The 22,280-nt window shown below is 42.0% G+C and overlaps 1 protein-coding gene across 2 annotated transcripts; it reads right to left on the reverse strand.

Annotated features, from left to right (window-relative positions):
* Positions 1 to 557: 557 nt before the first annotated feature.
* LOC136477949 (uncharacterized protein At1g51745-like) lies at positions 558 to 7,618 on the reverse strand. Of its 2 annotated transcripts, none has more exons than XM_066476229.1 (4): positions 6,892 to 7,618; positions 4,642 to 4,859; positions 3,835 to 4,515; positions 558 to 2,363 (listed from the first exon to the last, which is right to left on the reverse strand). In XM_066476229.1, exons 1-4 carry the CDS (start codon positions 7,104 to 7,106, stop codon positions 1,030 to 1,032), a joined length of 2,448 nt encoding a protein of 815 aa, XP_066332326.1. In that variant the 5' UTR covers positions 7,107 to 7,618; the 3' UTR covers positions 558 to 1,029. The 2 variants fall into 2 exon arrangements, with proteins under 2 accessions (XP_066332326.1, XP_066332325.1); XM_066476228.1 differs by having other exon boundaries at positions 4,630 to 4,859.
* Positions 7,619 to 22,280: the final 14,662 nt, after the last annotated feature.

Below are 22,280 nucleotides of genomic sequence, written 5' to 3' on the forward strand. Positions count from 1 at the left end.
TCAGCTCAATGGTACGATCGAGCTTACAGTGCCATCAATGCAGATCAAGGTGGCCACGACGATTTTTTTCAGGCACTAATATTTGCAGCCCCGTTACAACAAGCATCACTATATAAAAATCTGTCATGCAGCATTCTAATGAGTGAGATAAGATAATGATAGGCGCCATGTTCGTTTGTGCTTGTTTGGCTTATAAGCCGTATATTTTCAGCCAACGAACAATATTTTTATCTCACACCAAATCAGCCAACAGTACTTTCAACCATGACTTATCAGCAAAAAAAAAAAAAAAAAAAAAAAACCAAACGAACAGGATAAATGGTAAGGCTCAGCGCAGCTGCAGCCAGCTTGCCGAGCATGCCCTTTTTGTTCACTATGTCTATGGAGGAAACTTCACATGGATGACTAGATTGTTACACCATTGGGATGTTGGAGTACTTGCTCTGATATATTACATCGACTAGATACACATGCTTCTAAACATACAGTTGAACCAACTACTTCTCGACAATAAATAACAGACACATCAGGATATAATTGGGGGATTATACATGACATTAGGAAACCTATGACCTATTGCTATATATGATGACACAAATGTTTTAACTAAATTGACACCTAAAATGCTGAAGTTAGTACTTTACAGGAGACAGTTGTGGCGAAACCAAAAGACACAGTCACCAGTGCTAGTTACACCAAAGAGTACCTCTTCATGGTATCAATGGCTCAGCTGCTCTGAAGCATTCATGATCTCAGTCTCCAGTCAGAAATACACAAGCTGTTCTGAAGCATTCATGATCTCAGTCTCCAGTCAGAAATACACAAGCGTTATTGATCTTTACAGGCTGTCACCACTGCTAATAAGAGATCAACTGTTCCAAGTTATCAAGGAGCAACCATATCAATCTGACTCTTCACAGGTGTTACCGGCTGATTGAATGGTCTGCCTCTTCAATTAACAGGAATGTACATAAAACTTGCATGTCAACGGCTGGCAACATAAACCGTATGTAGCACTACAGTTGAAGCCTAAGGAGGATCTCGCACTGAAGGACTAGCCATTCTAACACGGTGAGCGACAGATGGAGGTGGCCTGCCAACTGCTTCCAATATCCTAGTGAACACAACCTTCGTTGGGACACATGTCACTAGAGGAACTGCTCCTTCTGATCTGATTAAACCACCAAATATGTCATTATGCCAATGTGCCTTTGCTCGGCCACCTTCTCCATGGTGTTTTTTTGCAGTGGAAATGGAAGAGAGAGCTCTAACGTTTGTTTTCTTGGATGACTTCTTATGGGACTTAGCTGATGACCTCCTAGCATTCGAACCGCTTTTCTTACTCACCTTAACCTGGTGATTCGAAGACGATGAGTACTTTCTTAAGGTTGGTTTCATCTCATAATCAGAATACACAAGACCACCTTCATTATCGCCATCCAACAGTGCTCCTGATGGATTTGAACGGGGAACTCTTTGCATGGCAGTTCTTCTACCTGTTGGCCAAGCAGGTGGAGCAGCTGTGCTCTCTTGCATACCACTATCACCGCAGAATACCAGATGATCTGTGGAACCATCTTCAACTATTTCAATTTGGATAGGGTGTCCAACAATTGCTTTGCCATTAAGTCTGCTCATTAAAGAGACAAGAGGGACATGCTCTCCTTGGTAGCTGGCCTGAACTTTGAGGTTAACATTGAACAACATTGGTCGCATGCTACCAAAACGTGAAGTCAACTTCCTTTGGTAAAATGAAGGTCCATCCCAATATGCATTCCGATCAACATGATATATCCGTTCAGCGTCCATATTTAGGGGAGAAACATTTGAAGAGTCATTCTCATAGTCATTAAAGTAACTGTAGCCTCGGCTAAGATCTCTTGTGGTTCTCAAGGATGAAGGGTATTTTTTACCATAATACAAGTTAGCCTCTGAATGGCTCATGTCCTCAAATAAATTAGTTTCCTCAGAATCATAATTGGGCTCCTCCTTAATTTGGTAAAAGCTTTCCTCAAAAAACTGTTCACCAGATGTGTGCATACTTTCTTTTCTGGGATTCCCACCATTTGTGTTATGCAAAGACCCTTTTAATGGTCCATTGTATTTGTTTAACCATGTATTTCCATCTCTCATATCCACTAATCTCTTCGCGGCATTACGATTGTTGCGCTTACCTTTCATGTGCCACTGAGACACACCCAGCTCAGAAGAGCCATCCTCTTCCTCAGATTCATTCAACTGGGGCACATAAGTAGAATATGTCACCTCATTGTCATCATAATCCACATGCTTGAACTTATCAGAAACTTGAACAGAATACGGATCAGGAGCACAAGATTCTATAGGTAGAATTACGCTTGCATCTGCCAAAAAAAATTGCCATACAAAAGTTATCAATAAAATCTACAGAAGACTCATGCAAGAAATAACATCAGTAACAGACTATAAATTATACACTTATAAGACATTTTGGCTTTTTTAGATACATAGTTTTTGCTATGCACTTAGATATACACTATGTCTAAATGCATAGTAAAAGCAATGTATCTAGAAAAGTCAAAATGTCTTATAATCTAGAACGGAGAGAGTATTTGTTAATGAATCAGGCTCTGGGATTCCCAGATTCCTTGTTTTGCATGATTTTTGTCAAAATTATATTAACACAGTTAAATTCTGACTGTAATACAAAACCCCAAGGAAAAAAAAAGAATGCAAGCCAGGGATGCTGAAATAGTAAGAAGTAATAGATCTGTACCTACTATTTCACCTCTGAACTACCAGTTCAGAAACGCCCAATGGAAGTACAAAGACTTCTTTTAGTCATGGATTTACTTTATGAAAATGCCAATGATCCATAATATGCATAATGACTAATTATTGCATCTTTAAAGTCTCATAGTTCTATAAGTATGACCGTGTTCCCTTGTATTTGATTCCTCCACCTTATATGCAATAATACTTAACCATAAGACAAGGTCATTACAATATCTCATACCTACAACTGTTCTTTCTTCTTAACATATTTACCTAGTAAAACTGAATCAATTATCGTCAACATCATCCAACAAGCCTTACCCATGGTTTGAACAAATGAACACAATCACATGTAGAAATTAATTATAGCAATTTAGTTCTTCATCACCCTTAACCCTAAGCATGTACTCCCTCCATACTAAAAAATGAAGTCATTTTGGACAAGGCTTGGGTCAAACATTGGGAATATAAATCATGAATAACTTTTAAGTTGTTGAGTTTGGAAATGTGAAAACCATATGTATAGATTTGTCTTGAAAAATACTTTCACAAAAATTTACATATATCACTTTTTGATAAATATCTTTATAAAAATAAGTAGTCAAAGTTATGCTTTGGAGACCGTGTCGCTGTCCAAAACGACTTCATTTTTTAGTATGGAGGGAGTACAAATTTAGGGGTCCAGTGTATGTGTAGAGTTACAGTGATTCAATATACGAAAGTAAATCATGCTGTATATGGGTAAGTCAAGAATGCAATCTGAAGCAAGTTGGCGTGAAGTGAAACTTTATAACATGTTTTATGCAGGGCAAATGAATCATCAAAAGAGCCACTGCAATCATGCGAAACAAACATCTGTACTGCCATGTTAATAGTGAGTCATTTTTTGAGGGAAAAAACACCTCCACTTTCAGCTACACTGTAATTTTCAGCCCTTATTGTCAATATTTGCATCACTAAATCGCAAGTGTGATGCTAATACTAATGTTTTAGTATGTTGTGCTATGCTATAGCCAGCATTCTATGACAATGTAACATGAATTCAAACCATCGGAAAGAAGAAATTAGAGGTGCACATACTTTGCAGAAGTTCAGCGTCATCTTCAGTCTCACTTTCTGAGCATTCCCTCTCTGAAGACTCAGCTATTTGCTTCTCAACAAAGTCAGAAGAAGTGTGCTCAGAAAAATAACCAGGATGCTGAAGATAGCTTTCATTCTCAAAATCAGCTCCAGTAGAAGACATCTTTATAGAAGGTAAATCACTATGACTCTGAGTTTCACCAGAATCACTAGCCATGTATGTATATTTACTTCTTCTGGACCGGGAGGTGGCAAGTGAAGAATTATTATTCTCCCCAATTAACAAAGCCCCCAAATCATCGCTTTGCTTTAAGTGAGGAGGCAAGTTTTCACTGCTCTGCAATACTTGAGAAAGTGGTCTGCGTCTGTCTGATTTTGAAACAAGAGAATCTTCAAAATCACTTCCGTCCGATCTATTTTTCTTCACAATTGTACTCCTCTCCTTGTTCTCTAAAGTGGCACCTCCATGAGAATGTCTCAAATGGGATAAATCACCCATGTGATTACTCACAACATTTCCTTGAGTAAGAGATTCTGAAAAGTTTCTCTTCGAACCAGCATGTAGAAAACATTGTCCCACTTCTTTTTTTACATCAGCAGGAACAGATGCATCTTTGCGCTTCTTGCTCTTTTTACTCTTGTAGCGAGTACTTCCAAGGTCTTTGCGATGTTTTGTGCAAGCTGAATTTCACGAAGACAGCTCAGTTTTAGATTCAGAATGTTTGAAGGTCATGGATAACATACAAGAAACAACCTAAACAACTAACAAAACTCTTCACTGTCACCTAAACTTACCTGAAATATTACCAGGTGGTCCAGGTCTGAAACCTTGAGTCTGATACTTTGATGCAAGCTGCTTCCTCTCCAATTCAAGTGCATGAAGAATAGCATCTTCTCTCCGTGCATATTTCTCTCTTTTCTTCACAACAGTCCCTTGAGTGGCCTCTGCCTTCTCAATACAGGCATCAAACTCTCCACACCTGAATGCTTTAACACGTTTTGATTTCTCAAGGTTGTACCAATCCCTAAGAAACAAAAGGAAAAGTAAATACAAACAGAATATGTGAGGAACTTCAAATTTCAGAAAATACGATTACTCCAAGTAGTTAGAAATGGACTTGAAGGAATGGAAAGTATCCAAAGCCTAGTCACAGGGGACGTGGAGCCATGCCCTCGTTCCTCGTGCCGGGAATACCATCATTCCCATTCTGGAAACATGGGAACAATCTTGTCCCAGCCTTGTCAAAACCTTTTTCAAATAGCATACCGTGTTCCTCAATCACATTTCTCAAACCCCATTGACCCGAAACTTCGTGACTGTCCCAAAGAATCATCTTTGGATAGGAGTGTGTGAAAATTACCATTCTATATGCCAGAATCATCACCAAGAAATGAATATTATTGTTCCTAATATTAACCTTTTTTCATTTGTCTGAACTTGTTGGTTTTCATACCTAGTCTACCCCAATTTGCTTGGGGGTAATGTTTTGTTGTAGTAGTAGTTCAGAATGAAATAAAATTGGATACGGAAATGCAATATATACCCAGCTACTATTCCAGGATATTGACTAGCAAAATAATTGGAAGAACTCTTAATAGATATGGCTTAAAATTAGCTGATAAAAATTTGAAAACACAGATTCACAGGAGAGGAAGTTTTGACAATAGAGCAATAGATGTAATAATGCGATCTTCATAATAAACTAAGAAAAAGGGGATAATAGGTACAGTCAAGGATACGCGGAGACTTCTTGAATCATTAAGACCTAATCACCTCACAGAACAATAATTCTAAGATTTTAATTCTCCTAGTGAAGTACTCCATCCATTTGAAAATGTAAGTCATTTTAGTTTTGTCTTAAATCAAACTTATTACCTTTGACCAACTTTATAAATAAATGCACCAACATCTACAACATCAAGCTAGGTTCCTCATATCCACCATGAAATATGCTTTGATAGTGCATATATTTGATATCATAGATGTTAATATATTTTCATATAAATTTGGTCAAAGCTAGAGAAGTTTCAGTTAGGAGGATACTAAAAGTCTAAAGCGACCTACAATTTGGAACAGAGGGACTACACTAAGTATCCAATAAGGATATCAAGAGCTATCTGTCCTATCTCACAAACAAATAACTACATGAAGAAGTATTATTCTACATCATATCTACCAACAAATGTAGTAGCTTAGAATATTATGGCACAATAGGGGCCATAAATGTCTACTTGCTGATACAGAGCAAGTATAAAAACTGTACAATCTGTCTGGATACCAAAAGGAAACAATTCTTTGTGCAACATAAAATCTGCATGACATACTGTAAGTGAGATGTTAGCAACCCTAGAATACATATGCTCAGGAATTTCAGGTTCTTCAGAAAGCAAGGGCACAAAGCCACCATAATTCTAGAACATATCCTATTGTTTCCACTATATATCCTGAATTTGCTATTGTTTCCCACTTCTAAAACTTCCATACATCAAATTGTTTACACTAACATCCAACCAAAGAATACCATGAGCCACGGCCATGAAACTGCCTGGGAAAGTTTTCCAAGAAAGAAAGAAGACAATTAATGGTTTCAAAGTAAGGAAATAGACCCACTACATATCATAGCCACCAAGTTCCCAGGTCACTGGAGTCGAGGAATGTTATTAAGGAACGTTATAAGGTACTTGAGAAAAGTTTTGACAAGGCAGGGACAATATTGTTCTGGCGTTACCAGAACAGGAGCAACATTCCAGGGACTAGGAATGTGGCATCGTTACATGTTCCCAGTGACCGTGCTGCATATCCTATGAACAACAGCTCTTCTAAATTTTGCAAGGTCTAAGAAAGAAACTAGCAATGAGCTTGACTACAAGCAAAGAAGATAGTACTGTATGTCCTGGTAAAGCCCCCATTCTCCCAGGCATCGTAGCTTCCATGAAAGAAAGAGCCGAGTATCCCACATGGATCAGAAATAACAATAACAAGTAATCTAAAATGTAAAAACAGCACAGGGCTCAGGGGTAGAAAAACTAAAACAAAACAAGGGAGTGGGACCTTACACGCTTGCGTCTTCCCGGCCGAGGAGCTTGACCGGCGTGCCGGACCTCGGCGACATGATCTGCGACGGTGGGAGCTCCTCGGGGCCCAGGATCCTGCCGGGCCACCAGGACCCATTCCTCCGCCGCACCCACACGATGGTCCCGGGCGAGGTGTCCCCGACGCCGCAGCAGCCCCCATCTCCGTCCGCTCCTCCCTCCACCGAGCTCCCCACCATCCCGCCTCCCACCAAACCCTAACCGCCGGCCGGCCCGCGCGCCTCACCCCGCTTCGAGAAGCTCCCCTCCCCCTCGAGATCTGGCCACCATTCAAATCTCGGAGGGTGCCGGCATCCAGAGGCGCATCCCCCACGGCGCTGGCCCCGCGCGACTTATTCCACCGAGATCACTCTGGCCGCGGCGCGCTCGCTCTCGCCTCAGGCAGCTTCTAGAAGCTTCTTCTCAGAGGCTCCCAGAGCCCCCTTTATCCTTCGGCTACTGCTGCCGCTGCTCCTCCTCCTCCTCCCTCCGCCCACGCCGGCGCGGGGATAGGGGCTCCGCGGAGTCTCCGGCCCGCTGCCGGTGAAGTGGTCGGTTCCGGCGCGGGCGGCCCTGGAATATTATTTCCCTCTCTTTTGTTGTGAGGAAAAAAAAGTGAAATAAAAAGGTTTTCTTTTCTTTCGGGGCAGTTTGGTTCCTGGTTTCCGGTGGTCCGGTCCGCGTGAGAGACAAAGCGGGGGCTGCGGCTGCCGGTGCCGGGGGGCGGACCGATGGAGGGAAAAGGAAAGGTAACCGACGGGCTGGCCCGACCCCAGAGGGCCGGAGGGAAACGTGTAGACAGAGCCGGAGCGGGCGGGGGCGTACAGCGTACTCTCCCGTATCGACCGGCGCCCGCCCGACGCGCAGACAGCCCACGTGACGACGTGAGGGGGCTGTTTTTTTTACCCCGTTTTCCAGCTGGACTGGTACAAGCGGACCAATTTGGGATACAAGTGTACGTAGACATAGGATTGGAATACAAGCTGAACTAATAAAAAAAAGGATTGGAATACAAGCCTTTGCATGAAGCTCCATTTTGCAAAGTGAGAAATAAGTTGAATATTCTTAACTTCTCCAACATATCTTGAAGAGCACCGATTATATCTAGTCTCTCGTCGGACCAAAGCAAAGGTAAAATTGGTTACGCAGTGAGCATATATATCTTACTAGATATGATTAATGCATATAGACATGACTTGGTAACCTAAGAGCATTCATTGAAAATCAAATGTATTTGAGTTCACATTCTACCACAATTTCTTTTATGTTTGTATTGTGTCTAGTGGTAGCATATGTCTTGTTCATGAGCTAGTGAAGTGTTTGAATCAAGTTGATGAGCTATACAAGTGCCAAATTCTATTTCAACAAGATAACCGCTCATGTGCGTGTGCTTGAAGAGGGGTCAAACCGAGTTTAAAACTTAAGCAAATCAACAACTAGTTTAAGCCAATGAGAAGGAAGATCATGGAAACAATCTAAGAATAGTTCAAGTAATCATCAACTATAAGTGATCATCTACATCAAAGTGTGATGTCTACCCTAATATTTCAAGCCTACTTGTGATGTGTTGAGTGCAAGGTTGGTTATGAAGAATTGGAATTCTGCATACTGTGATGTGATGGCCTAAACCCACCTCAAACTCTTGGCCAGATTCAACCAGCCTACGGTGATTCCAGTAGGATTTCTATTAGGCACTGATTCTCTTCAGAAGTGTGCTACGGTTGATATGAAAACAAGGCAACATTCGAGAGGCCTTAAGGATGAATTCCCTGGTCGTGACCCACTTATCATTGCTTCATGTTGTGGGTTCTACTCCGTGTATTTGAGCTGTCCTGAAGATATGCTGGTGTGGAACTAGGCTATTGGACAATAGCGTACTATATTTCCCTCCATGAGTAGAGAAGAAAGCTATTATACAGTTCTGGCAGTGTCCTTTCTGGACGGGGTCCAAGTAGCAAACAGATACTAGGTGGTTGTCCCATATTTGCCCACCTTTATCAATGCAGATTCTCCTAATCCGCGCATTAGGTTCCGAGTTTGGACCTCAGACTTGGGAGATTAATGCTACCATCATTGATCTTGAAGAGTTCAAGCCCAACAATGTGGTGATAGTTGATGAGATAGTTTACTTTCATATATCCAGATATGAGGTGATATTTTACAACTTGGGTGAGGGCCAGCCCAGAATGTTGAATGTGCCTGTTCAGGTTGTTGGAGTGGTAGATTTTGCACTCTATGAGAGGTAGGGATCGCTAGGCATCATCTCCTATGATATGGTTGAAGACAATATATAGATACATACTCTTGATGGTCCTGAATCGATGATTAAAGTGACCATTGCTTTAACAGAGATGGTTGCAAGACACAGGGTTCAGTTTAGAAGTCTAAGCCAAGATTTCAGGAATCGGAAGAGTGAGGAGGCAACTTTACTTGATATTGGTCTTGTTGGCTATGCTGACCCCAGGTGGCTTCTTATCAGCCAAAGAGATGGCTAGATCCTTATTGATGTCATTGATCGAAAAGCAAGAAGATTGCGCCTCAAGGAACGTGGAAGAATACTGCACCTAGGTGTCGAAAGAGTGTTCTTCGTCAGTCACAAGAGCACTTTTACGACGACTGGTGTGATAATGTAGTTGCAGTACATAATAGGATACTTTCATACATAGGGCCTATAAATTGAAACACCAGTAGCATATTATGATACCATAATCAGAAAAAGCGATCTTTGTTTGTTCTTGATCCGGTGAATGCTCATAGGAACCACATGTGTTGTGATGGTATTAATCATTGTATATATATTGTATCGTATATGCATACCGTACTAATTGAAGTTGATGTTTGCTACTGGTTAATACGTAGTCATAGGAGCAGATGTTTGACTCTGCCTTAATGCGCTGCAATATTTGTTTCTTGTCGGTTCCCATGTACTTGAAATACTGCTCCCTTAATCAATCCAGGCAACTCTCTTGCATTTCATTTCATAAACATATTACATATGCCAGTCATTGCTCCCGGTGTCCTTTACTAATAAATAAATGTCTATATCTACATGGTGTCCTTTACTAAATGTCTATATCTACATGGAACATGCGCAATGAGGCAAGCCTAGAGTAATCCACCACATAAGAATCCCACAAGGTTATAAGAAGGCATATGGTGGATCCACATGACATGGAATGCATGAACCACACTTGGACTAGAAGGGATTAGTTTTTCCTCTTCAAATGAAAATAAAAAATGAAGGAATTCCTTTTTCTATTCTTTTTGAGAAGACTGATTTTCTAAACAATAGCAACATAATTTTTTTAATGTTTAGTGGATTTACCTTTCCATAGATACTAGGAGAATACCCCGCGCGTTGCTGCGGGGGTTCTAGATAATTTAAAAAAAATAGACTTTTATATTTATAGTTATATGAATGAAACTATCTTAAATTAATTTTGGTGAATGGACACATCGATATGGACAACTAAATGCATGTTAGTGGATGAAGAGATAACTATCATAATTACATGTGCTAGTTGGCTATAATTGCAAGTTCTAGTGGATTGTTTATGTGGATAGCTTGCATGTTGAGAGAAATCTCTAATGGAGTTTAGCTTTATAAAAGTATAGGATTTGAAGTCTTTTTAGAGTGATGCATACAACTAGCACGGTAGATGTCTGACGTCTACTTCCATTTCAGGCACATCCCCCTGGTCAATTATTTAGGCTCACCTACACCAACTCACCTGAGATCCATAGAGTTTATAAGTTGTACCACCTTACATCACACTTCTTATGTAACACCTCTGGTGTTACGAGCTTGTTTAGCACCGTGATTTAGGTCTAAGAAAATTTTTCGAAGCAAGTTTTCTCGGATTTTGGATTTAAAACATACTTGAGGCGATAAGCGAACCCTGTGCGACTTAGTTTCGTGGACTCAAATCAACGCTCAAGTTAAATTACGTAGTGCGTAGAAATATTTAGAAGTGTCCGATAACGATTCTAGCAAATAAATAGCGAACGGCTTGTTTAATTGATTAACCATGAAAATCAACTTTTACAAATAAAATAAAATCCATTAATAAATAGAACGATATATATATTTACTCATGGGTTTATTTTATTAAGCACGAACTGACGAGAAAGAGAGCACAGCAGCTTCATTTATTTTTTCAGCGTACAACGTACTAGCCTAGCATTGCAATTGTGTACTGCCTTGTCTTCCGTCGTGGCTCTGCGTTGCAAGCCTTAGTTGCTGCCGTTCCCGCTAAGCGCCACCGTCTGACTGCCAGTTCCATTGCTTCACCCCGCAGCACCATAAATGCCTTGCTTGTCTTGCCTGCCTCTGTGGTCTGCCTCTGCTTGTCATTGTCGTCTCTGCTACGCTACTCACTTGCTTCTCTCAAATCAAGTTTGTCTGTTCTAGCCGTGAAGCCGAGCATCATTGCTGCATCGTCAAGTCCTTTTCGGATTTGTCGACCAAACCACATGCTCGGGCAAACTCGCTCATGTTTCCTCGCCTTTTTCTTGCGTGCCTGCTTTCCCTATCTCTGAGCGCCCTCCCCGTTTGCTAGCTCTCTCTCAGTCTCTCTGCTTGCCTCTTGCGTCGGTGCTCCCTGCTCCTTGCCTCGTGCGAGCATCCACCTAGGGCCGAGACCGTCGATGCCCATCGCTGGTTCTTCCCCTCGCGCGAGCGTGCCCGGGCCTGCCATGGCCGCAGCGCCGGCCCTCCTTTTCCTCCTCGCGTCGCGCGCTGCTAGCTGCCGTGCCCCGCCCGCATCTCCGTCGTCCGCTTCCCATAGCGCTCTACCGCGATCGGTCCACAGTGCACCCGAGCCACCATCGCCGGTCTCGCCTTCCCTGCCGGGTCATTCCTGCTGCTCTGCGGCGCCGCTCCCTCCTCAGCTTGCCTCACGCAGGTGCCCCGCGCGAGCGTGCTGCTCATCCGTGCTCGAGTCGCGTTGACTCACGAGCGCTGCCCCTCCATTCCCGTGCTGGACCGCCGCCTTAGCGCTGCCCTCGCCAGCCACTGCACCACCGCCTGCTGCCCATCGCTGGCAAGCCGTTTCCGTGGCCGGCGGATGGGCTCCTTGCCGGTGCTCTGTTTTGTGGGAGGAGCCAAGGTGAGAAATCCAAGTAAATTTTTGTACGGGGTTCTCAGTGCGAAATACGTGACTCGAATGAATAGTGCTTGTGGATCTCGGTTTGAATAGAGAAAAGCGCGAGGTTCTTTCTGCAAAAATGTGCATCGCGCGTGGGCCGTTGGCTGTCCTGGCTGGGCCGCTCGCGTCGTCCCCATGTTGGGCCATTAGCTTGTCGCCTGGGCCGCCGTTTGCGCTGGTCGCTGGGCCAGCTGGTGCTGCCCGCCTTGGCCGCCGTTTGCGCTGGTCGCTGGGCCGGCTGGTGCTGCACCGCCTGGGCCAGCCTTGGGCTGCACGGCCTGGGTTTCACGTTGGGCTGGCCGGCCTTGTCCGGCTAGGCCTAATGCGGCCGTGATGCATTTTCTTTTTTCTGCTAGGTTTATTATTTGCTTAACATGGCTGAAGTTTGTAAATCCATAATAAATCAAATAAAAATAAAAAAATAGTGAAACCAATTTTGTTAGTCTCCTAAAATCCTGATCTACCTTCTAGTATACTTTGTTCACATAGTTTGATAATAGTCTTGGAAGCTATATAATTAATTTAAGATACTTAATATTGTAAAAAGATAACTTGTAGAAATTATTGTGATAAATTGGTAATAGCGTTGGATCTGAAATTTATACAGTAGGCTCCTAGCAATATTAGGTACTCACCGTAATTTTTGTAGCTCCAGAATAATTAGTTTGCTAAATAGATAATGATGCTCTATTCTGAATAAAGAGTAAATCGATAGAACGAAATAAAGAAACACCTTGGAATTGTATAACTAAAATATTGGTTGGGAAGTAACGTCTTATTCGACAACATGGATATGTAGACTAGCGCATTAGAACTATCTCATTAGTTTGTGAGACATAATTAGATTTTGAAGCATTTCGGCTGTCGTCGATTATTTACATATATGCATTTGCATCAATGCCTATCATATAGGTACGATGATGGATCAACGGATCAAGTGAAGGAGGATTGGAAATCCAAAGATGGTGTAATGATATTCTCTCCAAGAGATGATACAATGGACTTTCTATTCAGTTGATGGTGGATGATCTAAAGATGCAGATACTAACTTTTTAATATATATCTTACCCAGACAAGCCCCGGTGCATAACCCCTATTTTAATGAGCACTGAATATATATATGTGTGATGTGCATTTAAGTTACAGGCATTTATGGAAACTACATGTATAAATATGTCTACCCATGAGTCCTACTAGTATAGGTCGAGTAGCTGATATGCTCAAGATATCGGTAGCATGAGTAACCTACCATTACTCGCAAGTAGGTGATAAATATGATCACTTATGATAAAAATGTGTAAAGGTAATTAGTGACCGGACAGGGATATGGTTTGGATATTGGTGAGTGTAAAGGGTTGTGTCCTGTGGCCAACAGGGCATAGCTCGGTTACACTTTTTTCTTGTCTGTGTCGATTAAGGACAGGCCGTTGCATATGACTCTAGGCAAGTCACAGACTTATTATCCTGAGCACATACTTGTGTATGGACGCTTGAAAGACTTGTTGCTCTCTTGTTATGGGTTTCAACTCTTTTTGGACCGACTATCAGGGTTTTTTTTGGTGGAGGAGGTCCTTGCACCGCACTGAGTCTGGGACTCAGGGGCGAGGGCTTGGAGTCCCAGTTTGGATGGGGACCTAGGACCCCAGGACAGGAGGGTGATGGGTTGGTCCTGCTTATACCCAGGGTACAAGCGGGGTGTGTGTTTTTGGGGTACCCGGCTAGGGGCATTGATTTGCAAATCGTCGGGAAATCCGGTATGGCTTGTCTACAGCCTAGCACCATAGTAAGAACTGAAGATGAAAGATGGAAGATGAAAAAAGGAAATCTGATTGCTTACCACCTGCTTGAAAGTAGCATAGGTGCTTACATAGAATGGTTAGTTAATGAACTAATGCGGCTATTAATAAAAATCGAATATAAGGACGCACGCTTAGTAATGCTTCCTGCAAATGCAATAAACCCACAAGCCAGATAGCCTTGCATATCCTTAGAGTCTTTTCTTTCCTCCTATCGGGTAAGTCTTGCTGAGTACAATTGAGTACTCAGGGTTTTATTCCCCCTGTTGTAGGTGACAGGTGGATGCTGGAGCTGACCTTTATGTGTGGATACCTTCTGATGGGCTCAGCGAGGATTCCTTTACGCTGCGATCGTAGTTGTTATTTATAACTCTCACCAAATGCTTTTATAAATGAAAGTTTCATAATATGTTGTCGTAGTTTATATATCAATACTCCATCATGTCATGATTAGATATTCATTTCTGCTGTAATTCTGATAACATGTTTATATTCCGCTGTTCAATTAAATTGTTCATAACTCTGATAATATGATTTCATTCCGCTATTATATTAATAAATATTATACTCTAATGTTGTATTAAAAGTGATGTAAGAAATGGTTCAGAATAATGTAAGCTTTATTCTCTCATTTGTGATCCTGATGGTAAAAATATAGATTTTTGAGTTTTCCCCTAGGGTGTGCCCGACGGAACCGAGTAATTTAGTATTCTCCTTTGGGTGCTTAGTGTCTAATAGAAGACAAGCACTCCTGGGAGGCATTAGATTAGGTGGTTCTGCCACAGGTGGTATTAGAGCACAAATGAGGAAATAAGGCTTCGAAAACCTTTTCTAAACTAAAATTTGATAATAAATTCTTTTCAAAAATTAGGACGTCTTTATGTGAAGTTATATAAGTAGCCCTATTACTATAGTTATGTATCTAGGATAGATAGCACTTTGCTGACTTAGGTAGACTTAATCAATTTTCTATAGGTACACTGACTCGAGCATAGTCCGATAGTATTGACTAGTTACAGGGAGAGAACGATGTGCCAAAAATCTAAGAACGGTTGCCCTATATATTGGCAATGGTGAAAGGACATATAGGATGTGTATTCATGCATATCCTGTTTGTGCATTGTAGCTGTTGATGCAAAAGTGGATCTGCAAACACAAAGGGCTAATACCCGAATCGATATCCAAAGCGTGCCAGTCGACTTGACCTGTTAATCGACAAGGATGAAGATACAAGCACTTTGGTCCTGACAACAGCGATACGCCCGGAAGTCACGGCCAAGAGGTACTCACGCGGAACTCGAGAATCGCCGAAGGTCGCACTGAAGCGATGCAACTCGCCGAATCAATGAGAACTCGTAAAAAGAAAAAAAATATGCAAATTGACGAAGTCGCCAAAAAGTAAGTAGATGCAAATAGGAGTAAAAATTGGTTTTGATATTGATTGATATATATTACATTGCCCCTCAATCTATATTTATACCCTGATCTAAAGAGACATAACCAAATACGACTAGGACACCAAGTCCATATCTAAGGAAACACGTGACTCCTACATGAATCATACTCTAACAAATGTAGAAAAGGAAATCAACTTCTATCTATTTCCCTGTCCGCCTCAATTACGATGGAATTCTCACCGACCTCCTTTCCATCAGCATACTTCCTGTTTCATCGGCAGTAGTTTTCAAGTCTCCCTTCATCGGCATCGACAATAACATCTCCAACCTTATCGGCAACACCCGAGTCTAAATCAACCTTTCCATCGATCACCACCATTCATCGGCAACCATCTTTACAAGCTGATTTTCATCGGCTGTCAGCGTATACAGTAACTTTCCTCCTGCCGATTAGCCCACTCTGATCATTTTGACACGTGCAAAAAAATAGTGTCAACACATGCCCCCCAATTTCGGAGTATAAAACCATTAATGCTCTGAAATTTACTCCAGATAACGTTTGGCTTCGCCCAATTACCGTAACTCATCCTTCAAGCCAAAACTTGATCTATTATCAAATCTAATCAAATCTAGTCCTGATTCACACACCTCAGTAAATATCGCACAATTTTCAACCACTCTTGCCCTGATTATGGTTAAGATACCGAAACAATAATCCATCGGCAAGATCCTAACATAATAATGCCGTCATTTTCAGAATTAAAATATTCTGTACCGAGATCTCTTCCAAGTCATGATTACTTGCCATCAAATCATCTGTACAATCTCTTGATTATCGTGCGAACAATTACCATATCCATCTGAACCACCTCGACCCACATGCGCGCGGCATAGAGATAAGTCCAAAATACCCCTACTCCGAGCGGCTTATAAATAGATTTCTCTGGAATGCTCGTCTTCTACCCTCAGACTCCAATCTTTGGCATTCTCTCTTTCCGGCGGCGACTCCGATGAACAACTGTGTGACCTCAACCAACAAGAACTTTTCTCCAGCGTCAACCTCGAGTCTCCAGCTCGTGCCCCCATCTACCTCAAGATAATGGCAATCAACTTCGACGTCCCTGCGGTTCGTTCCACTTCCGTTACTTTTTACCTCGATTCCTCTAGTCTTTGCGAGTTCATATAGTTGGTAATTTTTTCTCTTTTTCTTTGTTCTTCGGATCCTCTAAACTTAGGAACTTCGCAACAAATTAGTTATTCCAACCGACCAGCCACATTTCCAATGCCTAGGACCAATAGGCAACCCAGATCCAACTGATCTGATTAATGCAGAGGTTAACAGAATCCCTTTTAGAGCCCAAAATTTCTCTCTGAATTTATGGAAAGATACATTCCGATCTTGGCCCAAAACCACCAAAGGGTGGAAAGATTGGTACTTGAGGGTCAACAGGTCGATGCAAGTACACTGGGCAGAATGGAAGCTAGACCAATGCATTAGGCTATCCATTGCCGATATGCAAAAGAACGAGTCAATGATGATTGCAGCTGCTTACTTCTGGTCAGACACAACAAACACTTTTATGTTTGGACATGGCCCAGCTACTCCCACACTTGCCGATGTCTACATGCTCACTGGCTTGGATATTTCAACTGCCGATGAAGGCTCCATCTATGGTAGAAAATCTGAATATAGGGTGAATACCCGCAACATCGGTGATTGGACGGGATATATTCAAGAATGCCAGAGGATCGGGACAGTTAACCAGAGGGAACATGCCACATTCTTGAATATGTGGTTAGAAAAATTTATCTTCTATGGTCGATCAGTAGGACCAACCAACGCCTTCCTCCCCGCAGCTGAACTCTTGGCTAATGGTGTAAGGTTCCCTCTTGGCCGATACCTTCTGAGCTCCACTTATCATCTTCTTCATCAAGTGTCTCAGAAACTTTTGCTTGGCGAACTCATCGGCAACTTAGGAGGCCCGTGGTGGTTTATTAACATGTGGCTGAATGCCTATATGCACAAACATTTGCAATGGGACTTCTTTGCCCAATAATTCCCATGAGAAATTGCTAAAGACCACGTGCTTGGGGATGAGGAATCGGCAACACGCTCACCCCTCAATTTTGGTGAAGCCATAATTGTCCTCCCTGGAATAGAGGCCAATGAAGACCAGATCGGCAGATTCTTCCAAAGCTTCTACAATGGTCTTTCCTGTGATCATAGGGCCTGGGTACCTTATATTGACGAAGAAAATAGATTCCCCCTTCTTTTCAACTTTGCCGATGACACTCTGAATCAGGATAATGAACTCATGATGGCCATCATCACTCCCAGGGCAATCCCAGTAAACACATTCGGTAGTGGGAAAAACACCAATATCACGTATGAATTTTACAATCCATCAGCAGTATCCCATCAATTGGCTTTTGGGCAACTGCTAATCAAACTTTGTTTTGCCGATGTGATCAAACCCAGAGAAACAATCACCTGCGGAACAAATTGGAGCAGGGTAGTGCGACTCTCCCCTGATGTCAATACTACAGATGTCGATCTATCCATCTAGACACCAGCATCTTTCATCACCGAATCATATAAGCAATGGTGGCGAGAGTGGAGGGAACAACTGTTTGCAACATCTGCTCACACATATCGGCACATGATCGACCCTGAATACGCCATTCCCGATGACGCAGTAAGTTTCTTTTAACCCCCTTCTGCTTTTTCCTTTCATATATCGGTAACTAACTTTCTCGTGATAGGTTAACAACCCAGCACCATCTACGAGCAAAAGTGGGAAACCCTTCGATCTTCGGCCTGTTTCCCTGATATCACCGATCGGCTATAACGCCCCCACCTTAGCTGCTTTGACTCACCAGAAGACCCATGCCAAGACCATCACCTCCAAGTCCAAATTGACTACAGCTAGGGCCACTCCATTGGCTACTACTACAACCCTGATCAAGGCATTCGAGGTAACAACCCTGTTTATTTCTACTCATGCCGATCACAGACTGTATTAACATTAATCATTAGGGTGTAAGAACCGCTGCTGGATCGTCATCGGCAACTCCTCCGACATCAAGCACCACTACCTCTAACAAACCTTCAGAGGTATTCCTTTGATTTTACATTTTATCTATTAAATATCATACCTTACACTTGTTTTGCAGCAACAAATGGGTACATCGGCAAGCGTACTAGATGTTCAAGCTCCACAACCAACAAGTGCCGATGCCCCCCAGTCAACTGTTGCTGAGGCCCAAGCAAAGCGCAAAGCCTTAACAGATGCCAAGGCACAGCCAAAACGACAGAAGTCCATGCCGATCCCCACATCTGCCCCAACGTCTGTAAGCCGGCAAGAATCAGTCGATGCAACTGAGCAAGCAGTTAATCCTCCTGTATAGGACATACCATCGGTCATCATACCCCAAGGGCCAACCACCAATGAGGCCACAGAGGATATCCCATCGGCAAGCTCAGCCGATCCTCCACACGGCATACTCTAGGCTGCTTCCTCCAGCCAAGTACAGGAAATTGCCTTGAAACAGGTAAGCCGATTGACCTAGTCGATTTATAATATTCATACTTATCCTTAATTGACCTTTTTTTCTTTTTCTCAGGAACAAGACTCCCCAAATAGCCTATTTTCCTTTGCCATTGACGTTTCTGACGATGATGGAGAGGAAACAAGTTCTTCCCTTGCACTGGGAACAATATCGGCAGAAATTAAGTCCAAGTTGGAAGCTCTCCTGGACTTGTTACAGTAGGATACCGCCCAACTGGTAGATGACTCAGACCCCGCAAAGGCAATTTTCAAAATAATCCGTGGCTAGGTCCCTGCCAATGTTGAAGAAGCACTCTTCCCAGTAGCCCATTTAGAAAGCCGCCAACTGCAATATCAATGGGCTACTCAACGCATTGCCGATAGAGCAGCTCAGGCTCAACTCAAAGAAGAGATGCTACAACTGAAACAGATTGCCGATGAGAAGCACAAGGGCATCGGTAACTTGCAGACTTTGGGTGCTGAACTTAAGCAGAAAATCTTAGATTTATCGGCAAAGAGGATGGCTCTATTAGCTGAATTGAAAGAAGTCGAGGCAGCCTTAACTCATGCCCAACAAGAAGAAAGCCAGCTACCTAATGCCATCAAGGTCCTTCAGCAAGAAAGAGACATCCAGGCTCGCAAAACCTTGGCCATGAAGAAAAAACTCAAGCCTGTGGAGGGTGCTGCCGATGAAGACATCAAAGAAATGAAGGAAGCCGACCAGATTCGCCGGCGTGCGATATTGGCTATCCAATCCTTGTTAAACCTGTAAATCTTGTCTATTACATTGGCACTTTATGAGACATTGACATCCTTGTATAGTTCTAGCCGATAGGACTGTTATCGGCACTTATACTTTTATGCATCCATCCAGATACTAGGGTAATATTTCTTTAAATATTTTCCATTTAATGCTCTGGGAAACACAACCCCTTCGAGGGTTTCTAGAATATATGCGTTACCAGGAACAGACTGATTTATCCGATATGTACCTTCCCAATTAGGAGACCACTTTCCAAACTTTGAACTTTTAGTCCCAATCGGTAAAATCAATTTTCAGACCAGATCTCCATCGGCAAACTCCTTTACCTTCACCTTCTTGTCATACCATCTGGCTACTCTTTTCTTATTTTCTTCAATGCTAACTAAAGCCCTTAACCGATGACCTGCCACATCTTCCAACTCATCCTTCATAAGAGTATCATAATCATCGACTGTCAGCTGATTTTGAGAACGTATTCGCCTAGAGCCAGTTTTAATTTCCCAAGGCAATACTGCGTCGTGTCCATATACTAACTGATAGGGCATTACTTTGGTTGCACCATGACATGACCTCTGATATGACCACAAGGCTTCATTTAATACTGTATGCCACCTCTTAGGATTTTCTTTAATTTTGCGCTTAATGAGTTTGATGATCCCTTTGTTAGAAGCCTCAGTCTAACCATTAGCTTGAGCATAATATGGAGACGAATTTAAAACTTTAATTCCCATACCTACAGCAAACTCATCAAATTCTCCCGATATAAACATAGTACCCTGATCGGTAGTGATAGTTTGAGGAATACCAAATCGGTAAACAATATGCTCTTTCACAAAATTGATCATATTAGTCGATGTCATCTTTTTTAAAGGAATTGTCTCAACCCATTTTGTGAAATAATCGGTAGCAACCAGAATAAATTTATGTCCTTTGCTCGGTGGCGGATAAATCTGACCGATGAGATCAATAGCCTATCCCCGGAATGGCCAAGGTTTAATTATAGGGTTCATAGCCGATGCAGGCGCTCTTTGAATATTACCAAACTTCTGACACTCCTGACATCCTTTAGAATATTTAAAACAATCTTCAAGAATAGTCGGCCAATAGTATCCATTCCTTCTGATCATCCACTTCATCTTAAAAGCCGATTGATGCGCTCTACACACTCCTTCATGAATTTCACCCATCAAGCTTTTCGATTCATCACTGCTAACACATCTGAGTAAAACTCCATCTATAGTTCGATAATATAATTCATCATCGAGGAGCACATACTTGGTAGCTTGGAACCTTATATGTCTTTCAACCTTTTTATATGGATCCTTTAAATAATCGACAATCTCCTTTCTCCAGTCATCGGTATCGACTGCTGATGTTAGCACTTCCTGAATAGGCTGATACCCTGAAGCATGCTGAGCCAGTCGATTAGCCTCTTCATTATGCAGTCGAGAAATATATTCAAGACAAAAATCTCTAAACCCTTTCAACAATTGCAAACATCTTTCATAATACAAAATTAGAACCTCACTTCAGCATTCATAAATCCCAGCCAATTGATTTATAACTAGCATAGAATCACCAAAGATTTCAACAGCATCGGCACGTATCTCCTTCAGCAATTCTAACCCTTTTATCAAGGCTTAGTATTCAGCCTGATTGTTTGTCGATGTAGCAACAATCAGCAATGAAAACTCATACTTCCTTCCTTGAGGTGAAATCAACACAATGCCGATACCTGCTCCTTCACCACATGTGGACCCATCGAAGAAAAGTGTCCAAGGAGCAACCTCTAGAGAGTCCACTGTATTACAATGCTGAGTGACAAAATCAGCCATAACCTGCCCCTTAACTGCCTTAGTCGATTCGTAACGTAGTTCAAATTCTGATAATGCTAAAATCCACTTGCCGATTCTACCACTTAATATCGGCATCGACAGCATATACTTGACTATGTCGTCTTTGCATATGACCGTACATTCGGCAGATAACAAATAATGTCTTAATTTGACACAAGAAAAGTATAAACACAGACATAATTTTTTGATGACCGAATACCTTGTCTCAGCATCCACTAATCTTCTGCTCAAATAATAAATAACACGTTCTTTCCCTTCAAATTCTTGAATAAGAGCTGAACCGATAACGGTATCATCAGTTGACAAATACAACCTGAAAGGTTTCCCATGTTGAGGTGGAACTAGCACTGGAGGATTTGTTAAATATTTCTTAATTTCATCTAGGGCTAACTGCTGCTTAGCTCCCCATACAAATTCCTGATCGGCTTTCAATTTAAGTAATGGACTGAAAGCCTTGATCTTACCCGACAGATTAGATATGAATCTTCTAATGAAATTAATCTTACCGATCAAAGATTGCAATTCAGTTTTATTGGCAGGAGCAACCACCTTGTTAATTGCATCAATAGACTTCCTACTGATTTTGATGCCCCGCTGATGCACCATAAAACCCAAGAATTGACCTGTCGATACACCAAATGCACATTTATTAGGATTCATCTTCAATCCATGCTTCCTTGTGCACTCCAGTATCTTTCATAGATCGGCTAGATGTTTTGTGATATCTCTAGACTTAATCACTACATCATCAATGTAGATCTCCACTAATGTGCCGATGTATTCATGAAAAATAAAGTTCATAGCTCTTTGATAAGTAGCGCTGGCATTTTTCAAACCAAACGTCATGACTATCCACTTAAACAACCC

Source organism: Miscanthus floridulus, chromosome 8 (assembly GCF_019320115.1).
Source record: "Miscanthus floridulus cultivar M001 chromosome 8, ASM1932011v1, whole genome shotgun sequence".
Lineage (NCBI taxonomy): Eukaryota > Viridiplantae > Streptophyta > Magnoliopsida > Poales > Poaceae > Miscanthus > Miscanthus floridulus.